We start from the raw sequence: 27,438 nt of genomic DNA on the forward strand, positions 1-27,438 counted from the left end.
GATTGCCTGGGGATGTTTTTAGGTGCCACGTGACTGATAACAATTGATAGACGATGGCTCACTCCAGAAACATTATTTAGATAAAAAGTTCTGATGAAATACGGTCCATTTGTAGATAATCGAACAGCGAACTGTGTGTAATATTTAGTACTAGTTTCATGAGGCAACTACAAGCTCCTAGCGAGAGCAATGGCTGTAATCCTACAACCACCCAATCATACGATTAAGAGATAGAGAACTTATGCATTGATTCATGGCAACTGAAACTCTTGTACAAAACAAAGGGACGAGGCGAATGGTTTTAGCAACCACTTAGAGAAACCTATTCCCAAATAAAAACAGAAGCAAAAATGTCCCAAGCATCCGTCATTGCTTGACCGCTCTTCAGAAAATATCCTCGGATCTACTCCAATCCTGGGCATCCCTGGACTCCCAATACTTCCCATTGTGAGCCCAGAATTCTTCACCAGTGACAGGACACCGGTCACGGGTGAACCATTGTGGCGAGTAGATTTCACCCTTGGTCTCGCGATCCCTGCGCCTAGCTCGCTGCTTCTCCTCAACACGATGCTTCTCATCAGCAGCCAGTGTATATTCACCATCCTCCATGGCACGCTGATCAGGACGCAGTCTGGTATCCGTAGGGGGGAGCCAATCCTTCAGACCCTCAGGAAGAGCGTTGAGAGTGATGACGAATGGAGTCAAGTTGAAAGGCACGCCCGTGGGACGAGCATGAGCCTGCCAAACCAAGAAAGTCTTAGCAGACTCGGGATCCTGGCCGGAGACCGGAGCTTCAAAGCCTGGAGTGTGGCGAGCGTATATCTTGTCATTCCAGCGACCGCCGATACTCCACTTGGGGGAGCCCTCACTGTCGACAACCTTACCCGTGACCTGGTAGGCCGATGAAGCCTTCCAGCCGCGGGGTTTGAAGTCGAGATAGCAGACCTCGCCGGTGGTCCAGTTCTTGATCTCCATCAGACCGTAGTTGTCAACTGTAGGGTTGCCCGTGATAATACCGATGACTGATGAAGTCACCTTCTTCCAAGTGTAGAGTTCTTCTCCGCCGGAGGAAGGTCGCAGCTTCAAGAACCATGTACCAAGCAGGTTGATATCAAAGGATTTACCGTAGAACTTGGACTTGAGTGAAGATTCACCCTATACATGTGGTTAGTAAGTTTCCGTGATACGTGTATATAGGAGCACGCTTACCCAGTAGTCCCATTTGGGCGACTCAGCCCACGCAGCACCAATCGGTGGGTGGTGGCTAACCTGCTCCACGAAGAATCGATAACCCTTGTCCGGGCGAACATACTCAAAAGTTTCACCAAGCAGAGGGTTGAAGGGCTTCGCCACACGACCAATGGTGGAGGCATACTCACTGGCGGCATACGAGGCAACATAGACCAGACGTTCCATGGAGTCGGTCCGATCAGCAGCAATATCGAGAAGGTCAGTGTACTCGAGATCCTCAGCCACACGCTGGAGCAGAGAGGTTGGTTCGTTGAAAGACACCGGAAGAGTCATCTTCGTCATGTCCTTTCCAATCATGGATTTCAAGATACCCTAGACAATGAATGGTAAGCATGCTATGTAACCAAGGGATAGCAGTCTATACTTACCCACAGAGAAATCTTTGGCCGGTCGTCGGCATCCATCTTGAGACGCTCTCTCACGGGTTCTTCATAACCCCTGAAGGAAGATTTGATGATAGAAGACTTGACAGCCCGAAGCTCGGCGCTCTCATCTTTGGGCTCTTCCACCTTGTGGTCCTCGGTCTTGCTAAAATCCTCTACCTCAATCTCACCAGCATCGATAGCATCGAAGAATTCTTCGCCATCCGACTCTGAATCGTAAAGACTGCTAAGCTTGGATGGCTTCCTACTGAGGGTGGGCTTGGTTTGTAACTGCTCAGCAGTTCGTTCTTCTTCAGCCTTTTCTGGAACACCGGCCTCGATTTGGCTTGCCTCCAGACTCGGGCCTTCTGTTGGAACACGGGAAGGCCCACTGATGGAACGACTGCTGCCCGGTGCGCTCTCCAGGGCCTCCTTCAGAGCTCGCTTGGTCCGCTTTCGCTTCTCTTCTGATTCGCCCATTTTGGATTGGAGCTCCTCATGTTCGCGAGCTACACGAGCCATGCTCTCTTCCCACATCTGACGAATGGACTCCTCTCTGCTGAGACGAGATTGCCAGTATGAGTCTCGGTCCCGTGAGATTTTGAGAAGGTTCTGCACCAAGCCCTTGAGGCTGCTGACTGCAGCTTCATAGGCACCGAGAGCCTGCTCGAGGGCAGGATCCGCAATGGTCATTTCCGGGTTCTTCGCCTTTTCAGACTGCAAAGAAGCAGCCACATTTGCAAGTAGATCCAATTGCAGTTTCGCGGACTGTGCGGTGATATTGAGAGCATCCTTATCAGTGGCAGGCATCTCATTGTCGTGGCTTGAAGCGTAGTCAACAAATTCTTCGTCGTCGTCTCCTTCAGGTGCAGTCGTTACATGGCTGATGGATCTGTTCATGTCATTGGGGGCGCTCTGGTCGTAAGAGCCGCCATAGACGGAACCATCTTCGTCTCCACCCGGAATGTCAAGCGTGGTGCGAGAGGCATATGTGCTCAACCTCGTGCCACTGCTGCTAGCACCTCCCAGAGATGGTGGAGCGAGACCCTTGGTGCTAGGCTTGTGAGAGAGGCCAGATTCAGATGGTGTGTCTGCAACACGTCCTTCAGTCTGGTCAATTTTGGCTTGGCGAAGGAGATCTGCATTCTTCGACCGCTGTCGCTCTTCCTCTTTGGCCTCATCCTTAGCCCACTGGATGGCATTGTTGAGAGACCAGAACCAGCGTTTTGCCTCGACAACATGGTTGGCCTTGAGATGATATTTGACTGACGATTTGCCGTGAATCTCAAAGCGCGTCTTGTCTTGTGCATCCATATTAAGTCTGGCAATCTTCATATTGATCGCACCGCGACAGGCAGATCCTGCGTCATCTGTTTTCAAGCAAATCAGTATGATTCGCATAAAAAAAAAAAAAAAAAAAAAAATTCAAGCCAATAAACCTAGCAACTTACCTTGGTGCTTGTAATAACTCAAAACTCCATCTTCAAGAACAAACCAGCGTAACTTGTACCCAGTAGTATAATTGGTCCATTTTTTAAGATATCCTCTCATCTCGCGGGCGTCCTTGCCTGCCAATGGCGCATCGGCAATAGAGGCACGGCCGGCAAGTCCCTGGGCATTGCTATTTCCAAGAATAGCCTTCTCTTGGATACCGCGCTGAGCAATAACAGCAGCCGGGGATCTCTTCAAGAGCGCGCGAGTCTTATCGTCTTTAGTGACATCCTGTGGAAGCTTCCCCTTCTTATCACGGCGGAAAGGATCAGCGCCATGCGTCAGAAGAATCTCAATAAGCTGCGCATCCTTATTCCTAGCACCCTCATGCAGTAGCGTACCACCAGACTGAGCAGTGGTTCGATCGGTAACCAGCTCTTGGCTGTTCACATCCATAATACCCTCGACGCGGGGTTCCTCCAGTAGAGCTTCCAGATTCTTGTAATCAGCGTTCGCAATCAAGGACTGAATTTCCTGGTTCTTGCTATCGATGAAGAGAGACCGGGCAAGCTGAAGCTGCTGGAAGATTTCAGGGGTACGAGCCATATCCAGCGCCGTCTGACCCCGATAGTTGACAATGGAATCATTGATGAGCGGCCTATTCAGCAATTCGCGAACCAGAGGGCCCCGGCCCAGTTGGGCGGCAATGTGGAGTGGGGTGTTTCCCTCGCGGTCTCGCGAGTTGATATCCAAACCCTCCGCGGCGGACAGCACATATTCCACGACCTGTGGCTCGGCGCATTGCAAAGCCAGGTGGAGGACGGTGGTTCCGTTTAGACCATTCACGCCCTGCGGGTCCTTAGTATCGTTGATAGCCTTGGAGATAGCAGTGGTATCCCCGCTGCGCAGGATCTCGAAGAGACGAAAGGTGCGAACAGACTGCTCGAGAGACATGCTGCCACTTTCCATCTGGGTCAAGGAAGGTAGACCTTCCACTGTGTCCATATCCTCGGTGGATTCTTGAATGGGCGGGGGAGGACTCGGGTCTTGGACTTGTTTGCGACGGCTGCTACTGCGGGTGTGTTTCAAGGAGGGGCCATTCGATGAGGCAGAAGTAACCGAGTTGTTATCGTCGTCCATCTCCTTGTCTTCACCTTTGGATTTATCGCGGTGAAGGAGGGCAAGTGCTATGGCACTTCGAGAGCGCTTGTGCCTGAAGGAAGGTGGCATAATTAGTTATCACATGTAAAGGTATGATGCAACAGGGCAGGGGCTCGAGGATTCCCAGAGGCCCAGGTGAAGACATGGAAAGCCACTGATGACATCGTTTCTGCCACAGTCACCATGGATTACCATGGATCAGGCATGGGAACTCACCCTTCGGGTCGGTCAGACATGTTGAACTATTCCCAGTACATCAGCGTGTATCTTGAAGGGAATGGGTTTGGGAGGAAATTCGGGGGCGCTTTGGGCTTTGTTTTTGGGGGCAAATGACGCTAATCTCCGCCTTGGCAACATGAGGATGCCCTCAATCGCGATCGCGATCGCGAATATATAATTAGGATCCGCCTAACATTGTCTCCCAAGGGAGTATATTCATTGTATACACACTTGCATAAAGCAAGGCCCGCGGTCTAGATCTATCGTACAGTATAATCCTCATGCTTATCGAGTCTCTCCGCTGACCAAAACAATAACACTGCCCAATTGTCGCTTCAGGTCCTCCCTTCCGACATCGTGGGTATCCTCAACCTCACCCCACATATCGGTCTGCCACTTTACCTCCAAATTTGCTGCCTCAGCTGCCTCCTCAATGCCGAACTTGTTCGCGTCGTGGCGCTGAAGATGGCGGAAGTTCTCACTCCACTCCGTCAGTAGACGAACCGCAATGAGAAGACTCTTCGATGCAAGGATACCACGCTCAAGACCAGCCAGGTCATGGGCAGACAGCTCCGAAACCCAAGTGCAAATACTCTCCTTCGTAGCCTTAGGCTGGGAGAGCGGGAGGATGCTCTCGGAGTCGAGAATAGGAACAATTTCCAGACCGGGCCAGACCTTCGTAGACAAGAAGGCCATGATATCCTTAGCAACGCGCATTTGAATATCCCGTAGGCTCTCGGTAGGCCCATCGCCCTCGCCTGATTTGCGCTCCAACAAGTGAGTTTCCCGCTCGGGTTCCCAGCAGAGCAGGGTATCGGTGTCTAGATAGCGCATAGCAGTTGTGATGATTTGGCTTCGGGTGGTATCCACGCCCTGGGCATCTTCACGGGCGATATCGGTGGCACGGGCTGCGAGGGATGTCATGGGGATGAGATGGCTCTTAAGGGCTTGTTGGGCGGAGGTCATCACATCCCACTCAAGGGCAATGGCATGGGCGAGGTGAGGCTTCGTAGGAGGAATTGAGAGCACTTCTTTCGTGGGTGTTCTCACGGGTCGCTTGTCAAGCAGGACTTCGTATTCATCTGAACAGCAGAACGAACGCGTTAGCGAGTAAGACTAGCAAGGACAACTGCTTCAATTATCCGTACCTGACTTTCCGTTTACATGGACGTCCTTCCAAAACCGCTTCTTGAGCGCGGCAGTAAGCTTGGGGGTCCGCTTTAATTCGACCTCGGGTGCAACTTGAGCATTTGACTCTGAGGGTCCCTTGAATTCTGGCGAGGCATCAGGAGCTTTAGGGGGAGGACCGTGAGCTGTGACTGGGTGTGCGACAGCCGATCTAAAGGGAGATGAATGGATGCGCCGGCATAGCGTCACGGGGTGCCTAGCGACAGCCGACAGCTGCGATGGGAGCGCAGCGCGAGGAAGAATCATGATGTATTGGAAGGAGTCGAGCAATAAAGTAGAGTAGAAGGTGGTTCCTGAATCCAAAATTGACGTTCGGAGTGAACTTTTCGAGGTCTTGGCCCGCCACACACGCCACAGCTTCCATCTGTCTCGCATAATAATATGCGTCTGTATTCTTGTGATTATGTCGATCTCACCCTGTTTTCTTTCTACTCTGAACCTCTATTAGTCGGTTCTAGATCTAGGTCTTCTGCAATATTGCATCAGAGCCAGGTACTGTGACACAAGATCATAACGAATTGCGTTGTTTTTTTCCCTATTAGAGATTACCAGTGAAGCAAAAACCAAGAGAAGACTCGAAAAGACCGCCCGTGCATCTAAGAAAAGATCAACGCTCAGGGGAATCAAAGATGGAAGAAAGAGTCATGCAAAACGACATCCGCCCATGCTTTTGTAATTTACAGAAAAGAAAAAAAAAAAAAACGTGTGCAAAGAAGAACATGGGGGAAAAGGACGTTTCGAGGCCTCTGTGCGACGAAAGGTTGCACATCTAGAAAATTGGTCGTCACGGCATTTCGTCATAAGCCCAAGTGGCTACTCATTTGATGAGATATTGCGGATAATAGGGCTGCTTGGTTCGATCAGCGTCCGTTCGCTTCTTCATACGCTCGGCGTCGTAATCATCAGCGCCGTCACGGCTACCCCAAGTAGTCTAGAAAGGGAATAGTCAGTATCAATGTGCAGAGGATGCAAGAAGGAGGATCAAAGCGTTGTGATGCCGAGATATAATAGGAAGAATACGAGAGGGGGCCGCGCTTGGACTGTACATACCACATTGAGTGTCATCACTGCATACATCTTGATTGCGCCGTGGAAATAGCCGAAGAGGATAGAAACTGGCAGCAAGAAGACGTCGACGGGATAACGAAGATAGTGACCAAGTAGCTTGATCCATTTGCTAGTGAAAATCCACATATACAGAGCAGTCATGGAGCGATCATGGAACACCTCTCCCCACGATCCAGTGGCCTTGTGGCACAGCCAAACAAGTAACAGGTCTCCGATCAGGGCAGGCGGCGACAAGGTTGTCAAGTGAACAGCATAGGCGCTCCAAGGTTGACGACTATAAAGTGATTAGCATTCTTTCAACGCTTTATTCTCGATAGACACCGAGGCTAATCGGAGTGTGCAACTTACTACCAAATGTGCTTCTCGTGAAACATGGACGTCAGATTGCTCCGCCAATTACTTCGAGACCAGCGGGCGCATTGCTTCAAAAAACGAGGATTGTCCTCCAGAGTAGTAAGCACCTCGGCCTCCGGGTGGTACTGCATATAAGTTTCCCATCCATGCGAGACCATCCAACGGGTGATAAAGTTATCATCGTCGGCGTTGAGTTGGTACTTCCCCCACCACCATTCTTCATTCGTAAAGGCATAAGTGAAGCCCTCATTCTGCAGGATTCGCGTCCGATACGCAACCGTCCGTCCCGACATGCAGGGAAGGCCACCGTCCACGTGGGTTGTCGCGCCGCAGTCAAAGTTGCGTCGTTCCAGGTACAACGCGCCTAGGAAGCCCCAGACTCGCTGTGAGAGGCTCGGTTCAATGGCGCGGCGCAACCGCTGACAGGTCACCACACCACCGTACTTCTCATCCTTTTCAAAGGGCGCCAAGATCCAGGGGAGTAGGGTACGGGGCCAGCTCACATCGTCATCCGCAAGGAGAGTAATGGCAGTTCGGACTTCGGGGATAGCCCGGGTCATCTGACGCCGCTTATTAGGGTGCATGACCGTGAACAAGCGAATGCGTGACTTGGACGCCGGCATTGCGCTCAACATTCTTTCAGCCTTTTTGCGATTGGCCTCGATGGTCACCAGGAGCAATTCAAAGGGCTGATTGTCGAGAATTGTCCGTATTGTCTCCACCAATTCATCGCCACAGCCCTCCAATGTTGGAATAATGACCGTCACATCTTGGGAGGTCAATTTGGGGTTCTCCGGTGGTGGAATTGGCTTAAAGGTCCAGAAGGAGAAGAGGTTCAGCACGAGGCGGGTGTATCGATAGATGCTTGGTCCGTTAGCCTAGTTTCCAACCCATACAGGAAGATACTCACAATAGCGCGACAAAGGCTCGCAGAAACGGAAATGCCATGTTCCAAACTCGATACCAGGGGCAATTCGCTTCACCCAATATGCCAGGCAAAAACGAATGTCAGGGAGACAAAGCTTCCAGAGAAAAAGAAAGGGGAAAAGGAAAAATGAAGTACTTTGGGGAAAGCCGATTAAAAGTAGAAAAAGCACATGCGAACAATAAAACAACAAATTAAAAATAAAACGGGAACCCCCAAAAGAGAAAAGACTAAAAAAGCTATGCCCCAGTCTCCGTTGTCGTTTTGAGTGTGCTGCAGGTGTAGTTTTGCCTCGTGCGTCAGAGACCCTGGATCTAGATGAAGGGTGGAGAGGATGGCCCATGCATGGTATGTTACAGTCAGATCATAAATTATGTTCTACACGGAGTATGTAAACGCTGTGGGGAAGTATATTTGATTGGGCTGTATTAGGATGTCGATCTATGTAAAGGCAACCACGTACTTGTGCTTCAGGAGAACAAATCCGAAGGATACACTGTAAATGTACAGTGTTTGATCTTTATCTTTGGGGGTGCTATGATTTGTGGAACAACCCCGACGGTCTATACTCCATAACCACTTTCTGACAATACTTTTAGCGCCTTGTCGAAGATCAAAAGTACTACAACACGGCCGAATCGTCAAAGCTCCATAGATCGACCGCACGAGCTGTAGTATCGGGCATAGTTAAACGCTGGGCGTGCCCCCAAGATGGATTCTTTAATTTTAACGTGCATGCCAAATGGTCGGATGTCACAACCTGTGCCAAATGCTTAGACTTGGGCTGAACTGGTAAAACGGTAATCCTAGTGGCGATCGCCAAATTGCCCGTGCGACCTAGTTCGTACACAAGCTCGAGTGGAGCCACTCGCCTAAAAACAGTACTTTTCAAGGCAAAGTGCGCAGGTGGCCTGATAACAAGAATTAGCAAAGGCAAAGGTTAGCAAATGCCTTGGTGGCGTGAAGTGTAAAGGGCAAGTCACGAGTACAAGGCCGTGCTCAACTTAGTAATATATCAAGGCAACCTCCAGGGTTGGCAACCTGGCAACTTTGACATTTGATGATTGGCATCCACAAACGGTCGACTCCTTCCTCTCTAGTCAAGCACGGTCTTAGACAACCGCAGACTCGCGCCAGTATCGCTTTGGCGTCTAATGAGAGGCATACCTAAGGCCAGCCTTAGCGGAATGGAGCACGGAGGATCCCACCTGCTGCAAAAGGCCCGATGTGGATATGACCACAATGATCGTCGAAAACTCTGGCTACGCAATCGCTGTCTGTATTGAAACTCTCCGCTAAGGCCCCTCCAGCACAGGCCGCAGTTCCGCGGGCTTTTCCCAAACCCCGGTATGATTCCAAGCTGCAGAATTTCCTTCTTGGATCAACTCTGCATATAAGTTCCGGCCGAACCGGGGACTGACTGGAATAATTAGCCACGGTGTTAGGCCGATTCGCCAGGACGTGGAGTGAAACAAACGCGTATCTCGGCTGCACGGACATCCCCACCTCGGGAATGGCCGGACTTGGGCAGAATATAGTACATTAAATAGGAATAGTAATATATAATACATGTATATAATATATTAGATATTAGATTTTATATATTCTATGTATGTAGTATGTAACATGTAAGAATATAGTGCGAACTGTGAACTGTGCCGCGTATTAAAAGTATAATAATATAAACGGGAGTGAACGCCAAATACAATACAGATGTCACGGGAAAAAGGGGCGATGACTTGCAGGACGATCAGACTTTCCCCTCTCTTGGCCCCAACTTCCTCTCTCGTAGGTAAAGTACACAACCGCATTGTCTGTTCTCGAGATTTTCTGTTCCAGTAGGCCCATTACCCCTCAGCCAAGTGTATAAACTGGAGACTCCGCGCATCCACAGCGGGCAGAGCTCGAGTCAGCGTTATCCACTTTCAACTTGCGAATTCGATTCGAATATAGATCTTGTGGCAACGACTATGTAGGGAACCACTCAAGTACATGCATAGTACTACCCAAGGAAGTACTTTCCACTTGACCAAATAGGACGCCAAGAATAGTTCTAGGATCAGACTGGTTGGTTCATTCGAAGGTACAATCATCCGAGCCATTCTGGCCACTCGCAGTCTGGCGGGTTTAGCTGCAGCTATGGCTGCAGTGGCTCCATCCTACTGCAACCATTGCTTTAGCCTCGGGATAATCACCGACTTTGGCTCCACCGGTAACTAAATTACTGTATTCATCCGGAGAACAAGGGACACTTATGTCCGGTACACTACACACACCACACCACTACCCTACACTTCACTTACTAACTTTTACTTTTTACACGTTAACGTATGTTTAACCAGTCTCAATAATCATGTCAGCCGTAACTAATTTTGTCCTGAGTCATGTAGCGAACTTGGACCCGATGTTGCGGCTCTGAGGTACGCGTACTATCGCTTACGCTTATCTGTGCGCGCTCCGACCTCCATCCTTCATCCCGAGGCAAACGAATTAGTAAAATAGAAAAGATATAATATAATATAATATAATATATAACTATAATCTATCTTACATTAATCTACTGTAGTAGCTCAGCCTCTAGACCCAAAATTCAAGATGGTTCTCCTGCACAGTACATTGAGGAGGAGGGTATATAGCCCTAACGATACCATCCAAGTTCAAGCCCTCCGCGCAACACCTCGTATACATGCACCTCCTAATTGACTACAAAATATGCATAACGCCAAAGATCGCAATGCGCTCGGCACGCATCTCATGACGTCAAGCCACAATTCCGGCTCGTTCATGCATCGATGCACGAAGTGACTGGGGCCTACGGAAAAGCGGCAGGAGATGCAGGCTTCTTCCCATTGCCCTAAGCGTAGCGATGGTCATAGTCGTAGCGGCATGCACCTCGTGCTTCCCCCCGGCACTAATGCGCGTGGCGACCAGGAATCCTGATGTGTTGGCCGAGAAAAGAAAAGAAAAAAATACCGTTCTAGAACCCATGCTCGTGCAGAACTCGTTTACGCCATATGCAGGTGCGTCTGGAGACTCGGCGTTGGCCGTTGAAATAGGCTGTGCAATGTCTTAGCCCTAGACTTCAATCAGGCAATCCATTTTGCTGTTCTGGGCTTTGGACGTCTGTCTTGTTTCTTTTCATAGAATCATGGTGATACTCATAACGGATGGTTCTTGGGCTGTGTTTCTGATAGATTGATACTCAGCAAAAATAGCAATATCCCATGTAAAATGCCAGTTTCAGCCCTACCGGATCGGATCGTGGCCTTTTAACTGAGCTTGGCAAGATGAGCGATCTGGACTAAACCTGCATCTAGCAACTGTTTACTCGGCTGGTTTGTATAGCCAACCTGCAGGGTCAAAACAAGATTCGAAATCGACGCCACCGAACAACCCAATCGCTCCGTACAGGTCATAATCGCCTTCCAGACCTTCGACGCCCCCAGAATCTGCGTCAACCTCTTCATGTAGATTCCAGTCCCCGGCCCTCTGCCCATTTCGAGTAAAGAAGATCTCCACCTTGCAAGTCTTCTTTTTGTCACCTGCCTCGATATTCAGGTCATCTGGAAGAGAAAACACCATCCCAATCCCAACAGTCTCACCAACCCTAAACGCAGTGGTGAAATCCCGACCCCCAAACGAATCATTAACAAACCGACATCCATCGTCAGAGAACACTCCCAATCCACCTCGTTCCCAACCAGGTGATCTCCAAGAAGGATAAGGCTGAGCCGCAAACCCAATTGAAATCCCACTATCATCACCATTACCGGCAGGCCCAGCCCTAAACGCCAACACCCTAACCTCAAAGTAAATCGTTTTTCTCTGCTCCCGCACAAACGGGGAATCCATGGTAGGAAAGTACATCGGTAACTGCGTCATAATCACACAATCCCCATTCCGGTCCGCACTCTGGCCGCTCCAGCGTCCGCGCGCGGTGGCAGTAACCTGGCCGCGCAGTTCGCGTGGATGAACTGGTCTCAGATCGTGTGCTTGGACATCATTGTAGACAGCATTTGAAGGCTGGGTAGGCAACCAAAGAGGCACGTTGTCGCAGAAGTCATGGGCTCTTTGGGCGTCGTCTTCTGAGGCGTTGCCGGTGCCTGAGATGAGGTAGCCTGTTATTGGTGGTGGTGGGAATGTGGCGGTGTCTGGGACTGCGTCTTGCCAGTTGTGGTAGGGTGGTGGGTTGACCTCTGCCTGCATCTGATACTGAGACTGCGGCTGGAACTGTGGCTGGCCGGAGATCGACTGTGATACATCATAGCTTGGCGGTAGATCAGTCTTTCTTCTGAAGGGGTTCATGACTGCAGATGTGGCTGGTAGCCTTGTTTTGTGGGGAGATCTTGAGATCTTGATTTTCGTCTGGGGGGAGTACAAAGCTCAGTTGGCTTTGGAAGGTGAGAGGTGAGAATGCCAAGCTTGGGGGCGGAGGTGAAGAGCAGTGCCCAAGAGTTTTACCGTTGGACGTCCGATATTTGATCCAAGTTTTCTTTGAATCTTAGATAGACTGATGCGTTTCCAACTTGACTGCCTCTTCTTTGTCCGAGTGTGCGGTGTAGATTACAAACATTGTAAAATCCTGGATTTTGACATGCTTAATGACCTTTGTATACCTCCTTAGGTAGCATGTAGATAGAAACCAACAGTGTACCAGCGTCAATATACTGTATACACTGTGTGCCTGTGTGAGATATCAAATCTGAAGCTAAGAATAGGCCTGCAGGTTTCAGATGCTGTGACCAATGCAACATAGTGGCGGATTTTAGAATTTCTCTCGATCCAAGACTCAGCGTGTCTCTTTTTCTTTTTCTCTTTCTCTGCTCGTATGGCCTTCGGGTCTTTGTCTCTCGTTCTTTTTCGCATATCGCATGACCTTTCACTTCTCTGCTCACCGGTCCCCGCAAAATCCCCGCGGTTTGCCTCTCCTTGAGCCGCTCTATCAGCGATTCAATGTCCTTTGCTTTCTTTCATTAACCACTCGGTCGCGTCAAGCCAGAATGTCGGAGCAGCCCCGTAGGTCGCGTCGATCATCAATTACTGGGCATCTCAACCGTGTGTTTAACAAGTCCCAGGAGGTAAGCACAGCAGAGCAAATATTGAGAGCATGATTTGACACCCCCAAGAAACGATACAGTTCTCATGGCGACCTAGTGCCTCCAGCTGCGCGCCGCGAAGCGGCTACGCACAACAAGGCAGCAAGCGACCATTCCTGGACCAGGCGCTCTTTGAAGGATGAAACTGTACCAAGTTCAGTTTCCTACTCTTCCATGCACTCTCGTTTGCCCTCTACTGGCACACCTGGCTCTAGCCCATCAGTCGCACCGGTTGGAGCCCCTGAGGATGACACCCCAACCCAGCCAATGACACCGCTGGCCATTAACAATCCCAACGACGGAGACAAGATCTGTAAATCTCCAACTTGGGATACAAGCAAAAGGGAAAAGCGTGTCACGAGGAGATTGGAGGCTGAGAGAAAGGAACTTGAGAAGCGTTTGCAAGCCCTTGAGGAAGCCCAACTCAATGCAGACCACGGAATCTACGACAGAAACTCCCGTCGACTGACCAAGAAGCAACCCGTCAGCACCTCGAGCAGATCTTCCAGCGCAAACAGGGAACGGCCCCGATCTTCCAGCGGCTTCTCTTCGCTGTTTAGACGTTCTCGTTCAAACTCCAATGCGAGTGACGCCGACTTCCAGTCTGTCGATATCAGCCAGCTTCGGACAGATACTAACCCCCCATCTCTCCCTCTGACTCTGCCAGAAAGATTTGGTACAGCCATTACACGAGAGCTGGCTTCTAAACACGGCACTTCACTGAATCTCTCCACCAACCAGCAAAAGCAGAACCCAATGAACTCGACAAATTCAATGCAACGCCGGTTGGCCTTGCATTCGGCAACCAAGTCTGATGATCTTCGCGAGAGTTGGAAAATGGCCGAGGCATGGAAGACAAAGAATGATGAGAATGTCCCAGACCCGCTAATGCCTGAGCAGACAAAGGGCAATGTCAGTGGCTTGCCTAAATCCGCACACGGTGCTCAAGGCAGCGAGACAAATACTCTCCCGCGTGATTTAGATCGTGAGCAGTTCTCTGCGGCGCTTAAACATGATCGGAAGAGTGTACCAGTGACGGACTACTCCCTTGAGCGTCTCACACGGAACGATGGCTCATACAGGGCTGCCACCATGCCAACATCAAAAATCTCAACGCAAGCTGATCTTCTTCAGCATGGGTTGCCTACTCTCAAAGTTTCCACAGCGCGGCAGCTGCAAGCAATACCCCCTCCAGAAACTCTAGAGAGTGCATCGAGTTCACCTGCTGCATCAACCTATCATCCCCTCCAACTGGCGCACGCAAACTCTACAGGGGATCTTGTCAAACCAGGTCGATTGGAACCTAACTCGCATACCCAACCAAAGATCTACAAATCTTCTCCTCTTGCTTTGAACCCTGCAAACACAGATGACGTGGCCCAGAGAAATTCTAGGATCCCGAAGGCATCGACAATGCCAAGTCTCCATGCGAACGCATCGCAGCTAGCTCGACATCCTCTTCAGCGACTTCAGCCTGATGACGCTCGAGGGAGAAGTCGCTTGCCTACGTCTTCTGGTCCTATTCAGCAGAGTCGATTCAAGGAAAACTTTCACGAGGGCCCAAATTCACCTGAACCGCCACAGATACCTATCAAAAGTGAAAGGCGAAGCCAAGACAGCTGGAGACAATCAACTGCTTCAACCGATAATGTTTTACCACATACACCGAGAGACGATTCAGCTCCTTTTAATGTGGCTGTCCGATCTCCTTTCCACGCGGGAAATTCTTCGCCTGATGAGCAATCTCATTCATCCACCGACAAGGAGAACAGACGAACATCGACAAACTTGGCAGATGGGTCGTACTCTGTTCCTGCGAGGTCTCCCCGTCGAACCTCTTATAATTCGAATGATACCTCAGGGAACCAGGATAAGCACAGGGGACCCGGAGGATTCATTCCAGGGCACAACCGCACACCGTCCTACACTTCTTCCCATGATGAACATTCGAATTATGATACTGCGGACGAAGATGCACCTGAGTCTCCTGAATTACACCTTAACTCGCTGACTCGTGTGGACACTAAGCCTGAGGCCACTGCGGAGGCAACTACCCAAGACCTTCCTGCTAGTCGAATGCCCCAACCTGGCAGCCAACCTGATACTCCTCCACTCCGAAACGGCCCTATAAGTATTCTTAAAAGAAGATCCCAAAAGAACAAAAGCCCACGGAAACCCCAAACCATCGCCAAAATCTTCGTAATCTGCTGCCGCTGCAAGTACTGGCAAGATATGCCTTCCGAGGTCTATGCCCGACTTGCCTGTCCAGAACGCCTCGGCACAGAGTCAAAGCTTGGTCGATCCCGTTCAAAGAAACCCAATGTCCTCATCCCAGACCACACTGGTAGCCGGCGACTCTCCGGCTCGCGACAATTCGGCAACCTTTCTATCTCCCATAGCTCCCAGGGTATGCCTGATTTACGCCCAGCTCCTCTCTTGCCTCACAAGGTTACTTGCTGTTGGTGTGGCCACAACATGAGCCGATCTTGCTGTGAGGGATGGACTACTGTTGTCGAGATGCGTGAGCGTCATCATTGAGGGTCCACGAGTGATTGATCTGCTATGCCTATCACGATATATGGATGATGAGCTATTAACTTACGATATGATTGAGTCATGATGTTACGGTTACTTTCTATCTCTTATTTGTTTCATGTTAGGGACATCTGGATCTTTCATAATTGTGGTATCAGCCCATGTTTCGACCCGGAATCTTCTGTAGATTAATTGATATATGGATATGCTATAAGATTCATGTAAACCGAATGATCATGCCGTTGACTGGAAATTGATGCATGCTCTAGCACAGTCCTTTGGATCCAATCCGACAATTGGGAAAGTGGCTGGGCTGACTCAGCAGGCTGACAGCCCGCGCTATTCTATTTTCTTTTTTTTTACCTTCCTTCTTCACTCATCCAATCTTCTTCCGCGTAAGACAATGTCTCTACGGAATCTAATGTGTATTCTGATGGCGTCTGTCGAACAATAACCCTATTCAACACTAACAGCTCCAGATAACACAGTTAACCTTTCAATGACCTCCAATACGCCGTCTCACATCCACGTCAGACAAGATCTGCCATTCGCAACTTCTCAATCCAGCTGTCCCAGTCCATACCCGGATATATTCAAGGACCCTCTCTGGAGGACAGTCACCGCAGCGTCACGTCTTGTGACCGCGACCGACTGGAGCTGGATTGCGAGCCGGGTTTCTTTCGAGGATCTCGCGCTCACTTGAAATTCATCAGTTGCCAGAGCAATAAAGGGCCTTCATAGTTCATGTTATACTTGCTCGAGTCTTCCCTTCTGGGTTAACTTTGTCTACGAGAGCATGACTCCTTGCGCACTACATTCATATACCATGAAATGAAATCTATTTCTTCTCAGTACATCTTCAGCCCATAATGCAGACCTCATAGTCTGCTCTTTGCCTTCTCATTGCCAACGATATTGACAACAACCTTACCCCAAGTCTCCCGACCGCCAAGCGCCTGCAAGGCCTTGGGCACACTCTCCAGCCCAACAAAGCTCTCATCCTTGAACGCAGTGCCCCTAAACTTCCCCTGAGCAACAAGATCAAAGATCCCATTCCAAACGTCACCAACAGTGCCAGTCTCAAACTTGGCATACTGCCCCCAATGCAGGCCAACCAAGCTAACATTCTTCAACAGCACCCGGTTCAACGCAACCTTCTCAATCTTCCCAGCCGCAAACCCAATAACCAACAACCGCGCATTCCAAGCCACGCACTTCAAACTGGCCTCGATCATCCCAACAGGATCATAAACAATATCCACACCCGCAGCTCCATTGCCACTCCTCTTCTCCTTACACAACTTCTTCACCTCCTCCGGCCAATCCCTATTCCCATAATCAACCACGTAATCAGCCCCAAACTCCCGCGCAATCTGCCTCTTCCTCTCCGTCCCAGCAGTAGCAACAACAGTCGCGCCCATAGCCTTGGCAATCTGCACAGCAGCAAGTCCCACACCACCAGCAGCGGCATGAACAAGAACCCAATCACCAGCCTTCACCCCAGCCCGGTGAACAAGACCTCCATAGGAAGTAGGCGCCGTAACGAACAAGCCGGCCGCATCTTCGAAACTCCATCCGGCTGGGACGGGGAGGAGGGTGTGCTCGGGTGCGAGAACGTGGGTTGCGTAGGCGCCCTGTGTGGCGCCGAAGACGCGGTCGCCGACTTTGAAACGCGGGTTCTTGGAGGAGGTTGGGATGGCGGTGATTGTGCCGGCGAATTCGGCGCCGCCGATCCACGGGAGTGGTGGTTGGTGTTGGTATTTGCCTTGGATTTGGAGGATATCGAAGAAGTTTGTGCCCGCCGAGTGGATTTCGATTAGGTATTTGTCTGTTGCTGGGATTGGGGTTGGGACATCGGTTACTTTTAGGTCTAGGGGGCCCTGTAGACAGGTTAGTTTGGTTTGTTGGTTGTAGATGGTTGCTAAGTTAGTAGGTACCTTGACGTATTCGCTGACTTGGACGGCACGCATTTTGAGTCAGTTCTTAGTATTGATGGAGACTTGAGATTGATATCTTTAAATTTTATGATGGAATGGTTGAAGAAAGAACAAATTCAGATATAATTGAGAAGAAGAGCTGCAGAAAAGAGCTTGGGTTTTCCCCGCGTGAAAGATGCCGAGGTTGCTTCTCGGATAACTGAGGCGCTTGGCGGCTAAGGAGAGAACGCCGATAACATAAAATACTCAGATACTCAGACACTGTATATGTAGAGTACAGAATATTGGATTCAGAGGTATCAATATATACAGTTCCTGTTCAACGCCCCCCAGACTATTAAACAAATAAACACCCAAAAGCACAATACCGGGTATGACAAAACAAAACAACCACCCATATTTCACATATTCAAATCAAAAGGTATCACAGGTATTTAATAATATAAGAAAGGAAAAGTCAAGGCGAACCCCTAATAGCCAATGCCAGGAGGCTTCTGGTAGTGATCTTGACCCATATAAGGCATGGGAGCACACATCACGGACTGCGGACCAGACTGCGTATGAGAAGGAGACATCACTGTCTGAGGCTGACCATTATGAATCTGCTTCCTCTCTAGATGCTCAGCCCGCCCAAGGGCTGGATGTCCACCCATGTCATACTGCAACGACATGGCACGTTTCCAATTCTTGTCGCCATAGCCATGGTGGTACTCAGATGTCTCGCCCTGGTAATGGGAGTACTGGGGGTGGTAGGCATGACCCGAGATAGGCGGGAGGTACCCAGCTAATGAAGGAGCCATGGGGGCAGTGGACTGGGCGACGCCGTTGGGGGGAGTGATGGCCTCAAAGGGCAGTTGGTACCACTGAGCTGGGTTGAGGCCGTAATCGGCAGAGGCAGCACGAGGAGGCCAGGCAACGCCACCGGAAGTAGTATTTGCAGTGCCACCAGGGCTGGGCAGACATGATTCCGGAGACAGAGGGTAGGCAGGGTAAGACGGGGCCACGGCGGAAGTGGTGTTGACCATGAGAGCCTCGCCCACTGGGGAGGCGTGAGCGTTTTCAAAGGATGTTGTGGTTGGGCTGAGGTCTGGGTAGGAGTGGGAGTGGACTGCCGAGCGGTCCGAGACAAGGGCATGTTCGCCCGACGGGCTTGGGGTGAGCTGCTGAGCGAGAGGCGAGTTCCATTTGCTGTGAGGGGCGTCCTCTGAGACGGGGGTGTAGATAGACTGAGCTCCAGGCCAGTCATGGCGAGCTCTTGGGGGATCTCTTGGTAGTGGTCGTTGAATAGACGGCTTCCGGGTCACGTCTCTGTCTGAGTCTGGCTCGGCGCTTGAACTGGAGGCCTGAGTCTTCTTGCGAGTTTGACGAGACGGCTTGGTGACTCGCCATTTCTTCAGTCTGCTTCGTAGTTGGGTTTCACTGAGAGAAGATGTTAGGAGAATCCTGCCAGGTGAGGACGAATGTATCAAACGCACCTTGGATTGAAATCATCGGACCGGATCTGCTTGATGACCTGCTTCAACGGCCATTCCTCTTCCATATACAACTTTGCAATCAACGCTTTTTTCTTCTCCCATACATCCGATGAAATCGAAGTCTTCATCCTCAGAGGACAGAAACTCACTGTCCAAGGAAAGGGGGTTAGGGGAGGGGAAGGGTACGAAAGCAGAGTAAGAATAAGAATTAGAAGAAGATCAATGATCAGCGAAAGCAAAAAAAAAAAAAGAGAGACAGGAAACGGGCGAGACAGGAATATATAAGTATGGGGGGGAGGAAATAAGAGAGTGGAGAGAGCCGGGGAGGAGCAAATATAGAGGTGTTTGTTCGAGCCAGTCTCTATTGCCTTGTCAAACCCCCCGTCGATCATCCAGATTTGCATGACGATATGAAGCTCATCCTTGACGTGGTTATTAATGTGGATCTACGACGATCCCTTGAGGGCATTCACTGACATCTGCTTCACTATGCCCAGTCGAGTGCTTGGCGCATCTTAACAAAGCAATACCAGCATCCGAAATGGATGGATCATCTCTGACAACAAATTATCTCTCTCTCTCTCTCTCTCTCTCTACAGTTCGACCTATTCCATTCCGGTATGGATTCACCGGCATCAAGAGCCGGAAAGAAGCCGAGATCCAGAGACCCAGAACGGTCAGATGGGAGACATCGTGATTTACTGCGCGTCTCCGCCTAGCCTTGATAAGCCCCGTGTCTAGCTTCTCTCACCCGCGGAGTTGGCCTTAGATCCCTCCTCGTGGTCGCCGATCATTTCGGGATTCCCACACAAGACACTTGGTGGTTCTGGCTCCCGGTGAATCTTCCCAAAGTGAAAGGAAGCCGTTGGAGATTCGAAACCTTACCCTGACTCCGTCCTGGAATATTGGACATCCCATGTGAGCTTCGGAGGATCATCACATCATGTGCCTGGGACCCAACTGGGATCCAACACTATCGACCCCATCCATCTTACCGGGAACGCTTCTCCGGACTCAACTTGGTCCCGGCGCCTCTGAACTGAATACGCTAAGACGGATGGTGTCTGGACTAGTGTCCAGCCCCTCATGACTCGGACCAATGGCTAGGGCACCCGTGGAGTACCGGTTCGTGCGAACGCCAATCGATCTGGCAAATTGATCGTCAACGATCTGCCCGGGTCCTCAATAGTGGATGTTGGCAAGCTCCACGTTTTGCCTGTCCGGAAAATCACCCAATGGGAGACCACCCAGGCTCAAAATAATATACAATCCAGGTTAGTCTTGAGACACAGAACGTTTTACTTGATGGAGGAGAATCAGAACCTGCACGGTCCCGGCAGGGGTTGCCACTGCATCTGCTTCCCCGCTGCCAATCACTGTTCTCCGTGCATATGTCACATTCTTCACCGACCCTTCGGGTGTTGAAGTGTGGTTCAATATCTTCAACTGATCACGAATCCATGGATTAAAGCTCCAACGTCGGGACAGAGGATCTGGAGAAATGCCGCCTTGCATTGGTCTCCATGGACCAAACCTAATGCCTCTCTTTGTTAGAGACCGTCTCAGATGGACAAGGATAGTAACAGGGCCCGCGCCGGGCTTTCCATCCGCGCGGATCTCCAATCAAACTACGGAGTTACTCCAAGGCAACTATCCTACCATATCCACTTTGGGACATACAAAGAAAATCAAATACTAACGCATGTCAGGAGCAGTTCTGGACTTGTCGAGAAAAAGCAAAAAGAAAGCAGAGAAAAAAAGCAAAAACTCCGAGTGTATTATTATTGTTAGCATTTTATTTCCGCATATTCCGCACTTTCCTCTTTCGTTTCACGCCTTTCTCACAGGGCCATGCTCAAATATTGTTTTTATCTACTATATTTGACGGGCTTGACCTGGTCAATCAGCGCCACCAGCGGTCCGCGCTAATCCCTGGCTGCCACAAGCCGGGTTCACGCCGGGATATTAATGGGCTGGAGGGATCTCCAGATCACCGTGGGTCTACTGCAACACATGGAGGTTGCCCGAGAAAAAGCTTCGAAGCTTGGATCGCGGGTCTTTCACTCAATTGAGTATCCTCGTTGCGAGAGCCCTACACTATCCCAGTTTTGGTGGCGACTGGTGGCGATCATGTGGGGATTAATCTCCAAGAGCCAAACATCTTTCGCCCCGTGGAATGCTCGGGCAACGATTGTCTTGAATCTTCTCCAACATGACCCCATCATGCAAAAAGAAACGACGAACCACACCTGGGTATTATTTCCGCTAATCCTAAAGTCACAATCATATGCTTTCGCACCGCTCGTATAATCATCGTATCCGAGGTCCAAGTGTACCATATCCACTCTTCCCACTTCATATTACCGCTCAATGGCTGCTCGGAGAGAACCTGCCGAGGCAGTGGGAATTGGCCTTTGGGGAAGATCGACCGGGCCCACCGCTCTCCATTGGAGTACAGGCAGAAGAATAGGGGAGAAAGCCTCCCGAGCAGATCTGCCGTCATCTTCTCCGTCACGTTGCGTTGTCTGTTCGACTGGAACCATTCTATCTGATACACGACATACATGGCTTCGACTGGACTCCAATTGCGGTGCGCCAAACGTACCTGCATCTAACTCTGTCCAACTTTTTCCTCTCGATAAACTCGGTACCAAGAACTCACCAACACTAAAAGTTGCACTAGCAGTTATACTGGAACAGCCATGATCTCATACCAATCTATTTAATATATGCCTGGCCAACTACCTGGAGTGCACAGTAGGCAATTCCCCCGCGATCCACGCCGTCCACAATAAACTCCAGGGCTAAACGTTATAGTCTTGCAGGTCCAAGCCCAGGGTCTATATTTCCGGCGGTTGCAACATGATCTACCCCAACGAGACCCAAGGCACTGGGTTGCAGATGTGCCCCGATCCACTTAACGAGTTGGGTAGCAGCTCCGGGTTTATTTAGATGGTTCCGACTTCGGATGCTATTTCGGACGCACTATAAAGTCTATTTCTAGTTCTTCTCCACTGTGCAATTAACTAGTAGTTAAGGAGGTCTACTGTAGGTTAACCGCAGATTAACCGTAACAAGAAAGGGAAAGCCAGGAGATATAGAGATGGTCAAATAGAAGAGACAATAGTAAGTAGTAAAATAATAGTAAAGACAAGCTCAGAAAGAAAACCACGCCATTATACAGACTAATACACAAAGTTTGCCTCCAACCGGGGAGGAGGCAACTATCGCCAAACAGGCAGGGCGCTCCGAGCTATTGAATTGTGAAACGGTTGAGGTGGAGAAAACAATAAGCCATTGGTGCGAGAAATGCGCTCTCGCGACGACTTCCTAGCGTCGCCTCTTGAGATGATGCTCCTTGCCCTTTTTGGATTTCTTCTTGCTCTTATCTGGAGGCAGAACCAGGGGCTCATCCTTCATGTTCCACTCCATGAAGCGTAACAAATAGTCATCGATGTGACCAGGCTGCACCTCTAAGTCTGGGTCCTCGGTGGGTACGGACTGTGTAGGGGTTCCAGAGCCATCGTCCAGGGGCGTGCCGACCAGCGCAGGCGTCCCATGTGAAGCACTGGGCTCCTCGAAGTCGCCGTCGTCTGCATGCTCCTGTTCTTTCTGCGCGTTCTTGGCCGCATCTAGATCCTCCTTGTCCTCTGCGTGCTCGAAGACGCGAGTGCCCGCGACGCGATTGCCCAAGACACGGTCCATGGCGGCACTGGCCTCGTCCTGGCCGTCGCGCTCGTCGCTCTCGGCCAGACCCTGGGTATCCAGTTTGGTGAAGTAGTCCGTCGTGAATTCGCCTTCTTGGATGATCACGTCATCCAGCATACGCTTCTGGTTGGCTTTCCGGAGGATGTTGGATTCAATAGTGTACTCAGACACGAAGCGGTAGATGTGGACGTCCCGAGTTTGACCGATACGGTGGCAACGGTCTTGACATTGCTTGTCCATGGCCGGGTTCCAGTCTAGATCGTAGAAGATAACCGTGTCAGCGCCCGTCAGGTTGATACCAAGACCACCGGATCGACTCGACAGAATGAAAGCCAGGATACGAGGATCGCTATTGAATCGTTCCGTGAGCATCTGTCGCGATTCGACCTTTGTAGTTCCGTCGAGCCGGAGGTAGCGATGGCCATGGATGTTGAGGAACTGTTCCAGAATATCGAGCATCTTGGTCATCTGGGTGAAGATCAAGGCTCGATGGCCCCCGGCTTTGAGGTCGCGCAACAACTTGTCTAGGCGCTGCAGCTTGCCACAATCATATTGGAGAAGTCTCTTATCTGGGAACGCAATAGAGAGGCGCATCCGTGCTTCATGGAACGGATCGTAGGGCTGGTCTTTGCGGGTATTCGTCAAAAGCCGCGTCTCAACAGGAGTCAAGGCGGCTTCGTTCATGCCAGCAGCGACGGCAGCAGGGGTGACACAGGCGAATCTCTGAACATAGCCATCCATTTCCAGAGCTCGCTCTTCGACAGTCAGTATCATCGAGGCGAGCACCGAGGATCGGCTCGACAGCCAGTCGGCCATCGAGCGTTTCCGTAATGGTGCATTGGACAGAGCATGTTCCATGGTGCCAGCCCTGAGGAACTCAATGAGGCTGCTACCATAGATAGGACGACGGCCGTGGCGCTTGGTTTCAAAGTAGAGACATCGCTCTAACTCGGCCATTCGCCTCTTGCGGCACGCGTTCTCGAGAGATTCCAAAATGGTTTGCATGTTGGAGCCATCGAAGCCCATTTCCCAATTGGTTCGATTGTATTGGCGTTCTCGAAGAGTTTTGAAAGGACCAATAGCCATGAGCCTGATACTGTCGTCGGCCAACCGTCGCGAGATATCTTCGCGAGACACGGGGGCGAGGTTGAGGAAATCCAAGTCAATCTTGGTGAGAGGGTGTTCAAAAAGGAGCCTTCGCCGAACAAGAGATTCCTTGACATTGAAATCTGTTACCACAGATCGCGGCATGGCAAAGGAGGTGGAGATGGGGCGAGTTTCGAAGAGATCCGGGTGATTGCAGACTTTACGGAGCTGCATGAGACAGTGGATGATGGAGAGGAAATTTCCGGATGCGAGCGTCTCCTTGGTCTGCGCCATCGACATGAAGCCATCGTAGAGATAGCGCTGACGCTTGGAGAGCCGGCAGTAGACTACATGCTCATACTTGCCGGGCATTTGTTTCTCGACATCGGCCTTGAGTCGACGCAGGATATACGGACGAAGAACGGTGTGAAGTTTGGTGATCACACCCTTGGCTTCTTCGTCCATGGTATCCCTACCATGCTCCAAAATTTGTTCTACTGGACGGCGGAACCATTCAGAGAAATCCTTAAGGTCTGCAAACCCTTCAACGCCACCACTTGAACCGTCTGAGGGCATCAAGAAAAATAGTAGGGACCACAGCTCAGTTAGATTATTCTGTAGCGGCGTACCAGTTAGGAGAAGCCTGGCGCGAGACTTGAACGTGAGAAGGGCCTGCCATCTCTGCGATCGGAAGTTCTTGATGTTGTGCGCTTCATCAAGAATCATGTAGTGCCAGTTCCTTCGCTTGAGAGACTGCTGGTCTTGCAAGACGAGTTGATATGATGTAATCAACACGTTCCAGGCGTTATCGTCTGTCCAGCCGCGGCGCTTCTGCTTGCGCTCTTCTTGGTTACCGTAGTATGTCATGATCTTGAAACCTGGACACCATTTCTTGAACTCCATTTCCCAGTTGAGCATCACGCTGGTGGGAACAACTACCAGATGTGGGCCCCAGACACCATGGTCCACGGCAAGGTGGGCGAGCAGGGCAATTGTTTGAATCGTTTTACCCAGACCCATTTCGTCTGCTAGAATACCGTTGATGTGGTTGTTGTAGAGGCCTGCAAGCCAGTCCAAACCGTAGTGCTGGTATTCACGTAGCGTGCCGCGGAGGAGTGATGGAATAGGCGTTTGCATACCAGGAGCAGGTGAGTGGGCTGTTTGCAATGCCTTCTCCATGGCAGGCTCTACCGAAGACACGGACTCGGGTTCAGATGGCTTGGTTGCAAATGTTCCCGGCGAAGCCTCGCTGGACAGTTCGCCGCTGGGTTGACCGTTATAGACGGTATCTACCTCCATAGGCTGGTCTTGATCAGTGTCATCTGTGGCACCAACAGGGGTGGCTTCTTCGACTTCTGTATCAGTGGGTCCGTCTTCCATCGGGGTATCCATGGCAGGTGTTTCTCCACCAGTAGCAGGAGAAGCTTCGGAGGCATTGACAATATATGAGGGCGTTCCTTCTGGCGAGTTGCCTTCACTGGCTGTTGGCCCGTTTGGAACAAGAGAGACTTCATCCTGATCCTCGAAGTCGAGCTCCTCGTCGTCTTGCTCAAGGTCTGTGCCTGCTTCCTTGACGTCCTGGTCATACTTGATTGCGGATATGTCTTTCTTGGAAAAGAAACCAAGCAAACCAGATCTATCATCTTCATCTTCATCTGATTGCTCGTCGTCCGAGACATCAACTGGCTCAGGATCCGCATCTTCAGCTTCTCCCTCACCATCCTTCGGCGCAGAGATCTCCTTCTTGGAAAAGAAGCCCATCAGACCAAATCTGTCATCGCCATCTTCGTCTGAATCATCCTCTTCACCCGAGTCATCTTCTTTCTCGTCACTATCACCCATATCGTCATCCATATCGGTGGAGGCATCGCTGTCGTCCATGAGCACCGAGTCCACGTCATCAAGATTGGTATCTCCGGGAGTAACTTGTGAATCGACATCTTCTAGGGCAGCTTCAGGGTCCATGGATTCGTTGGGGTTTGTCATCGCAGTAGTTCCAGAGACTATGGACATTCGGTCGGTCTGATCATCAGGTAGGTTGGCGTATTTCAATCGGAGTTCTTCAGCCGTTAATGCAGCATCGTCATCTACATTTGCTTCGTCATCGGTTGCGGATTCAGAACCCGACATGTTGCTCTCATCGTCTTCACCTGAGCCAGATTCGGAGCCAGACTCGAGGTCCTCATCACTCGTCGCGGGGGCATCACTAGGAGCTTCGCCTAGAATCTCGGCTCGCCGTTTCTCAAACAGCGCTGTGGACTTTTGGATCGCACGATCAAGAGCTTGCTGGTCTTGTACTTTGCGCTCTTCTTCCCAGCGTGCTAAACGGACCCGGTCAATTTCGGCACGGGTTAAGTCGAACATCTTCTGGAGATCCTTGGCTAGCTGCTTGCGTTTCCCGCGCATTTCCTCTTGTTGTTCGCGGAGAATATCCTCAGGGTTTTTATGGCGTTTCCGATAGGCATCTGCACACCATTGCGCGAAGAGTTTGGCGGTCTGTCGGTGACGTTTGTGTTCCTTGTCGAGGAGCTTCTGGAAATAAAGCGCATGGGAAACCAAATGATCCTGATGTGAGTACTGTGGTGGGGGCTCCTCCTGCTGCTCAGTGAGGTATGCCGAGCAAACTTCAGAGCTTAGCGGTCCACCAGACTCCGCAGCATCCATGACCTCACGCCGCTTGTGCGCTTCTATTATGGCCTCATCATTTGACAGTGTGTTCGAGCGGTCTTCTTGGTCTATCCATTCCCGGAATGATGCGTATTTTTTCTGTGGAATATGGCCGGGATGTCGAATCGGAAGGACAGGCTTGCCAACCTTAAGCCGTAATCGTGGAACTTTTTGTGAGCTCTGGTCTTGCTCACCGCCATCCACCTTAACATCATCTGGGCCTCCATTGACCTTTTGCGCTAAGTTGGAAAGTGAATGTCGATCGCGGAGTGAACGGGAACTGGTCCCGTTCACGTTGACACCGGAGGGACGAGGAAGTGTAGCGGAACTTCGAGATCGTGTGCGCGAATGACTTGCTTTAGAAGCCGACGTCTGTGAGACTCGTTGGGGCTTGGTAGCCACCGTGCGCGACGATGGGGTTCTGGGCGATACATTGGCAGTCGGCTTGCCACCTAGCTTTCCATTGAGTTCGGCGCGTGACTGCGTCACGGATAATGGCGAGGAAGTGACCGGTTTTGTGCTATCGCGAGCGGACCTGCCATGCTGCTTCTGCGATCCCCGCGTGTGTCTCTTATCTGATGGAGGTTGGGGTTCGACAGGTACCGCGTTGGTCCGCGAAGACCTGCGCTTCCCTTCAAGCAAGAACGACGTCGGGCCATCGAAACCAGCTTTCTTCCAGGGCGGAGATGGTGGCCGTGGGGTTGAACGTGGCGATGAGGTAGAATCTGTAAGCCTGCGTTTCTTGGATGGGGGCTCTTCGGGTTGCGGGACAGCTTCGACATCTTTCGGCTCGGAAGGGATCGATTCGTGGGGGGCAGAAACCGTTGTATTTTCGATTTCAGACCCGTTGAGAGGTATGAGATCAGGCACAGGAGTTACGCGTTCATCTTGAGTTGATGGGTCGTCGGGGCTGCCGTTTTGCATGACTTATAGTCGCAGACGACAGGGGCCGTTTGTGGCAGGTGACCCCAGTTA

General features: G+C 50.8%; 8 protein-coding genes across 8 annotated transcripts; 1 reads left to right on the forward strand and 7 right to left on the reverse strand.

Moving 5' to 3' along the window:
* Nucleotides 1-384: 384 nt before the first annotated feature.
* Nucleotides 385-4,441, reverse strand: N7446_008690 (OSBP family protein; the record flags this gene model as incomplete). Its single annotated transcript, XM_058517435.1, has 5 exons — nt 385-1,155; nt 1,210-1,563; nt 1,620-2,983; nt 3,065-4,257; nt 4,422-4,441. The coding sequence occupies 5 exons, from the start codon at nt 4,439-4,441 to the stop codon at nt 385-387; spliced, it is 3,702 nt and encodes a 1,233-aa protein (XP_058371081.1).
* Nucleotides 4,442-4,709: 268 nt separating this feature from the next.
* N7446_008691 (ATP synthase complex assembly protein ATP12) lies at nt 4,710-5,987 on the reverse strand (the record flags this gene model as incomplete). The annotated part of the gene is made up of 2 exons (XM_058517436.1): nt 4,710-5,506; nt 5,573-5,987. The coding sequence occupies 2 exons, from the start codon at nt 5,985-5,987 to the stop codon at nt 4,710-4,712; spliced, it is 1,212 nt and encodes a 403-aa protein (XP_058371082.1).
* A 442-nt stretch (nt 5,988-6,429) lies between these two features.
* Nucleotides 6,430-7,982, reverse strand: N7446_008692 (glycosyltransferase family 2 protein; the record flags this gene model as incomplete). The annotated part of the gene is made up of 4 exons (XM_058517437.1): nt 6,430-6,543; nt 6,663-6,954; nt 7,029-7,898; nt 7,945-7,982. 4 exons carry the CDS (start codon nt 7,980-7,982, stop codon nt 6,430-6,432), a joined length of 1,314 nt encoding a protein of 437 aa, XP_058371083.1.
* A 3,301-nt stretch (nt 7,983-11,283) lies between these two features.
* N7446_008693 (SSH4 family protein) lies at nt 11,284-12,264 on the reverse strand (the record flags this gene model as incomplete). Its single annotated transcript, XM_058517438.1, has 1 exon — nt 11,284-12,264. One exon carries the CDS (start codon nt 12,262-12,264, stop codon nt 11,284-11,286), a length of 981 nt encoding a protein of 326 aa, XP_058371084.1.
* A 435-nt stretch (nt 12,265-12,699) lies between these two features.
* N7446_008694 (uncharacterized protein) lies at nt 12,700-15,593 on the forward strand (the record flags this gene model as incomplete). Its single annotated transcript, XM_058517439.1, has 2 exons — nt 12,700-13,037; nt 13,086-15,593. The coding sequence occupies exons 1-2, from the start codon at nt 12,831-12,833 to the stop codon at nt 15,591-15,593; spliced, it is 2,715 nt and encodes a 904-aa protein (XP_058371085.1). The 5' UTR covers nt 12,700-12,830.
* Nucleotides 15,594-16,468: 875 nt separating this feature from the next.
* Nucleotides 16,469-17,560, reverse strand: N7446_008695 (NADPH:quinone oxidoreductase family protein; the record flags this gene model as incomplete). The annotated part of the gene is made up of 2 exons (XM_058517440.1): nt 16,469-17,470; nt 17,528-17,560. The coding sequence occupies 2 exons, from the start codon at nt 17,558-17,560 to the stop codon at nt 16,469-16,471; spliced, it is 1,035 nt and encodes a 344-aa protein (XP_058371086.1).
* A 437-nt stretch (nt 17,561-17,997) lies between these two features.
* On the reverse strand, nt 17,998-19,130 carry N7446_008696 (Clr5 domain-containing protein; the record flags this gene model as incomplete). The annotated part of the gene is made up of 2 exons (XM_058517441.1): nt 17,998-18,946; nt 19,003-19,130. 2 exons carry the CDS (start codon nt 19,128-19,130, stop codon nt 17,998-18,000), a joined length of 1,077 nt encoding a protein of 358 aa, XP_058371087.1.
* A 3,202-nt stretch (nt 19,131-22,332) lies between these two features.
* swr1 (putative SNF2 family helicase/ATPase (Swr1)) lies at nt 22,333-27,387 on the reverse strand (the record flags this gene model as incomplete). The annotated part of the gene is made up of 1 exon (XM_058517442.1): nt 22,333-27,387. One exon carries the CDS (start codon nt 27,385-27,387, stop codon nt 22,333-22,335), a length of 5,055 nt encoding a protein of 1,684 aa, XP_058371088.1.
* Between the last annotated feature and the right edge of the window lie 51 nt (nt 27,388-27,438).

This window comes from Penicillium canescens (assembly GCF_028828765.1).
Source record: "Penicillium canescens strain IBT 15451 chromosome Unknown utg000005l_segment0_segment0, whole genome shotgun sequence".
Lineage (NCBI taxonomy): Eukaryota > Fungi > Ascomycota > Eurotiomycetes > Eurotiales > Aspergillaceae > Penicillium > Penicillium canescens.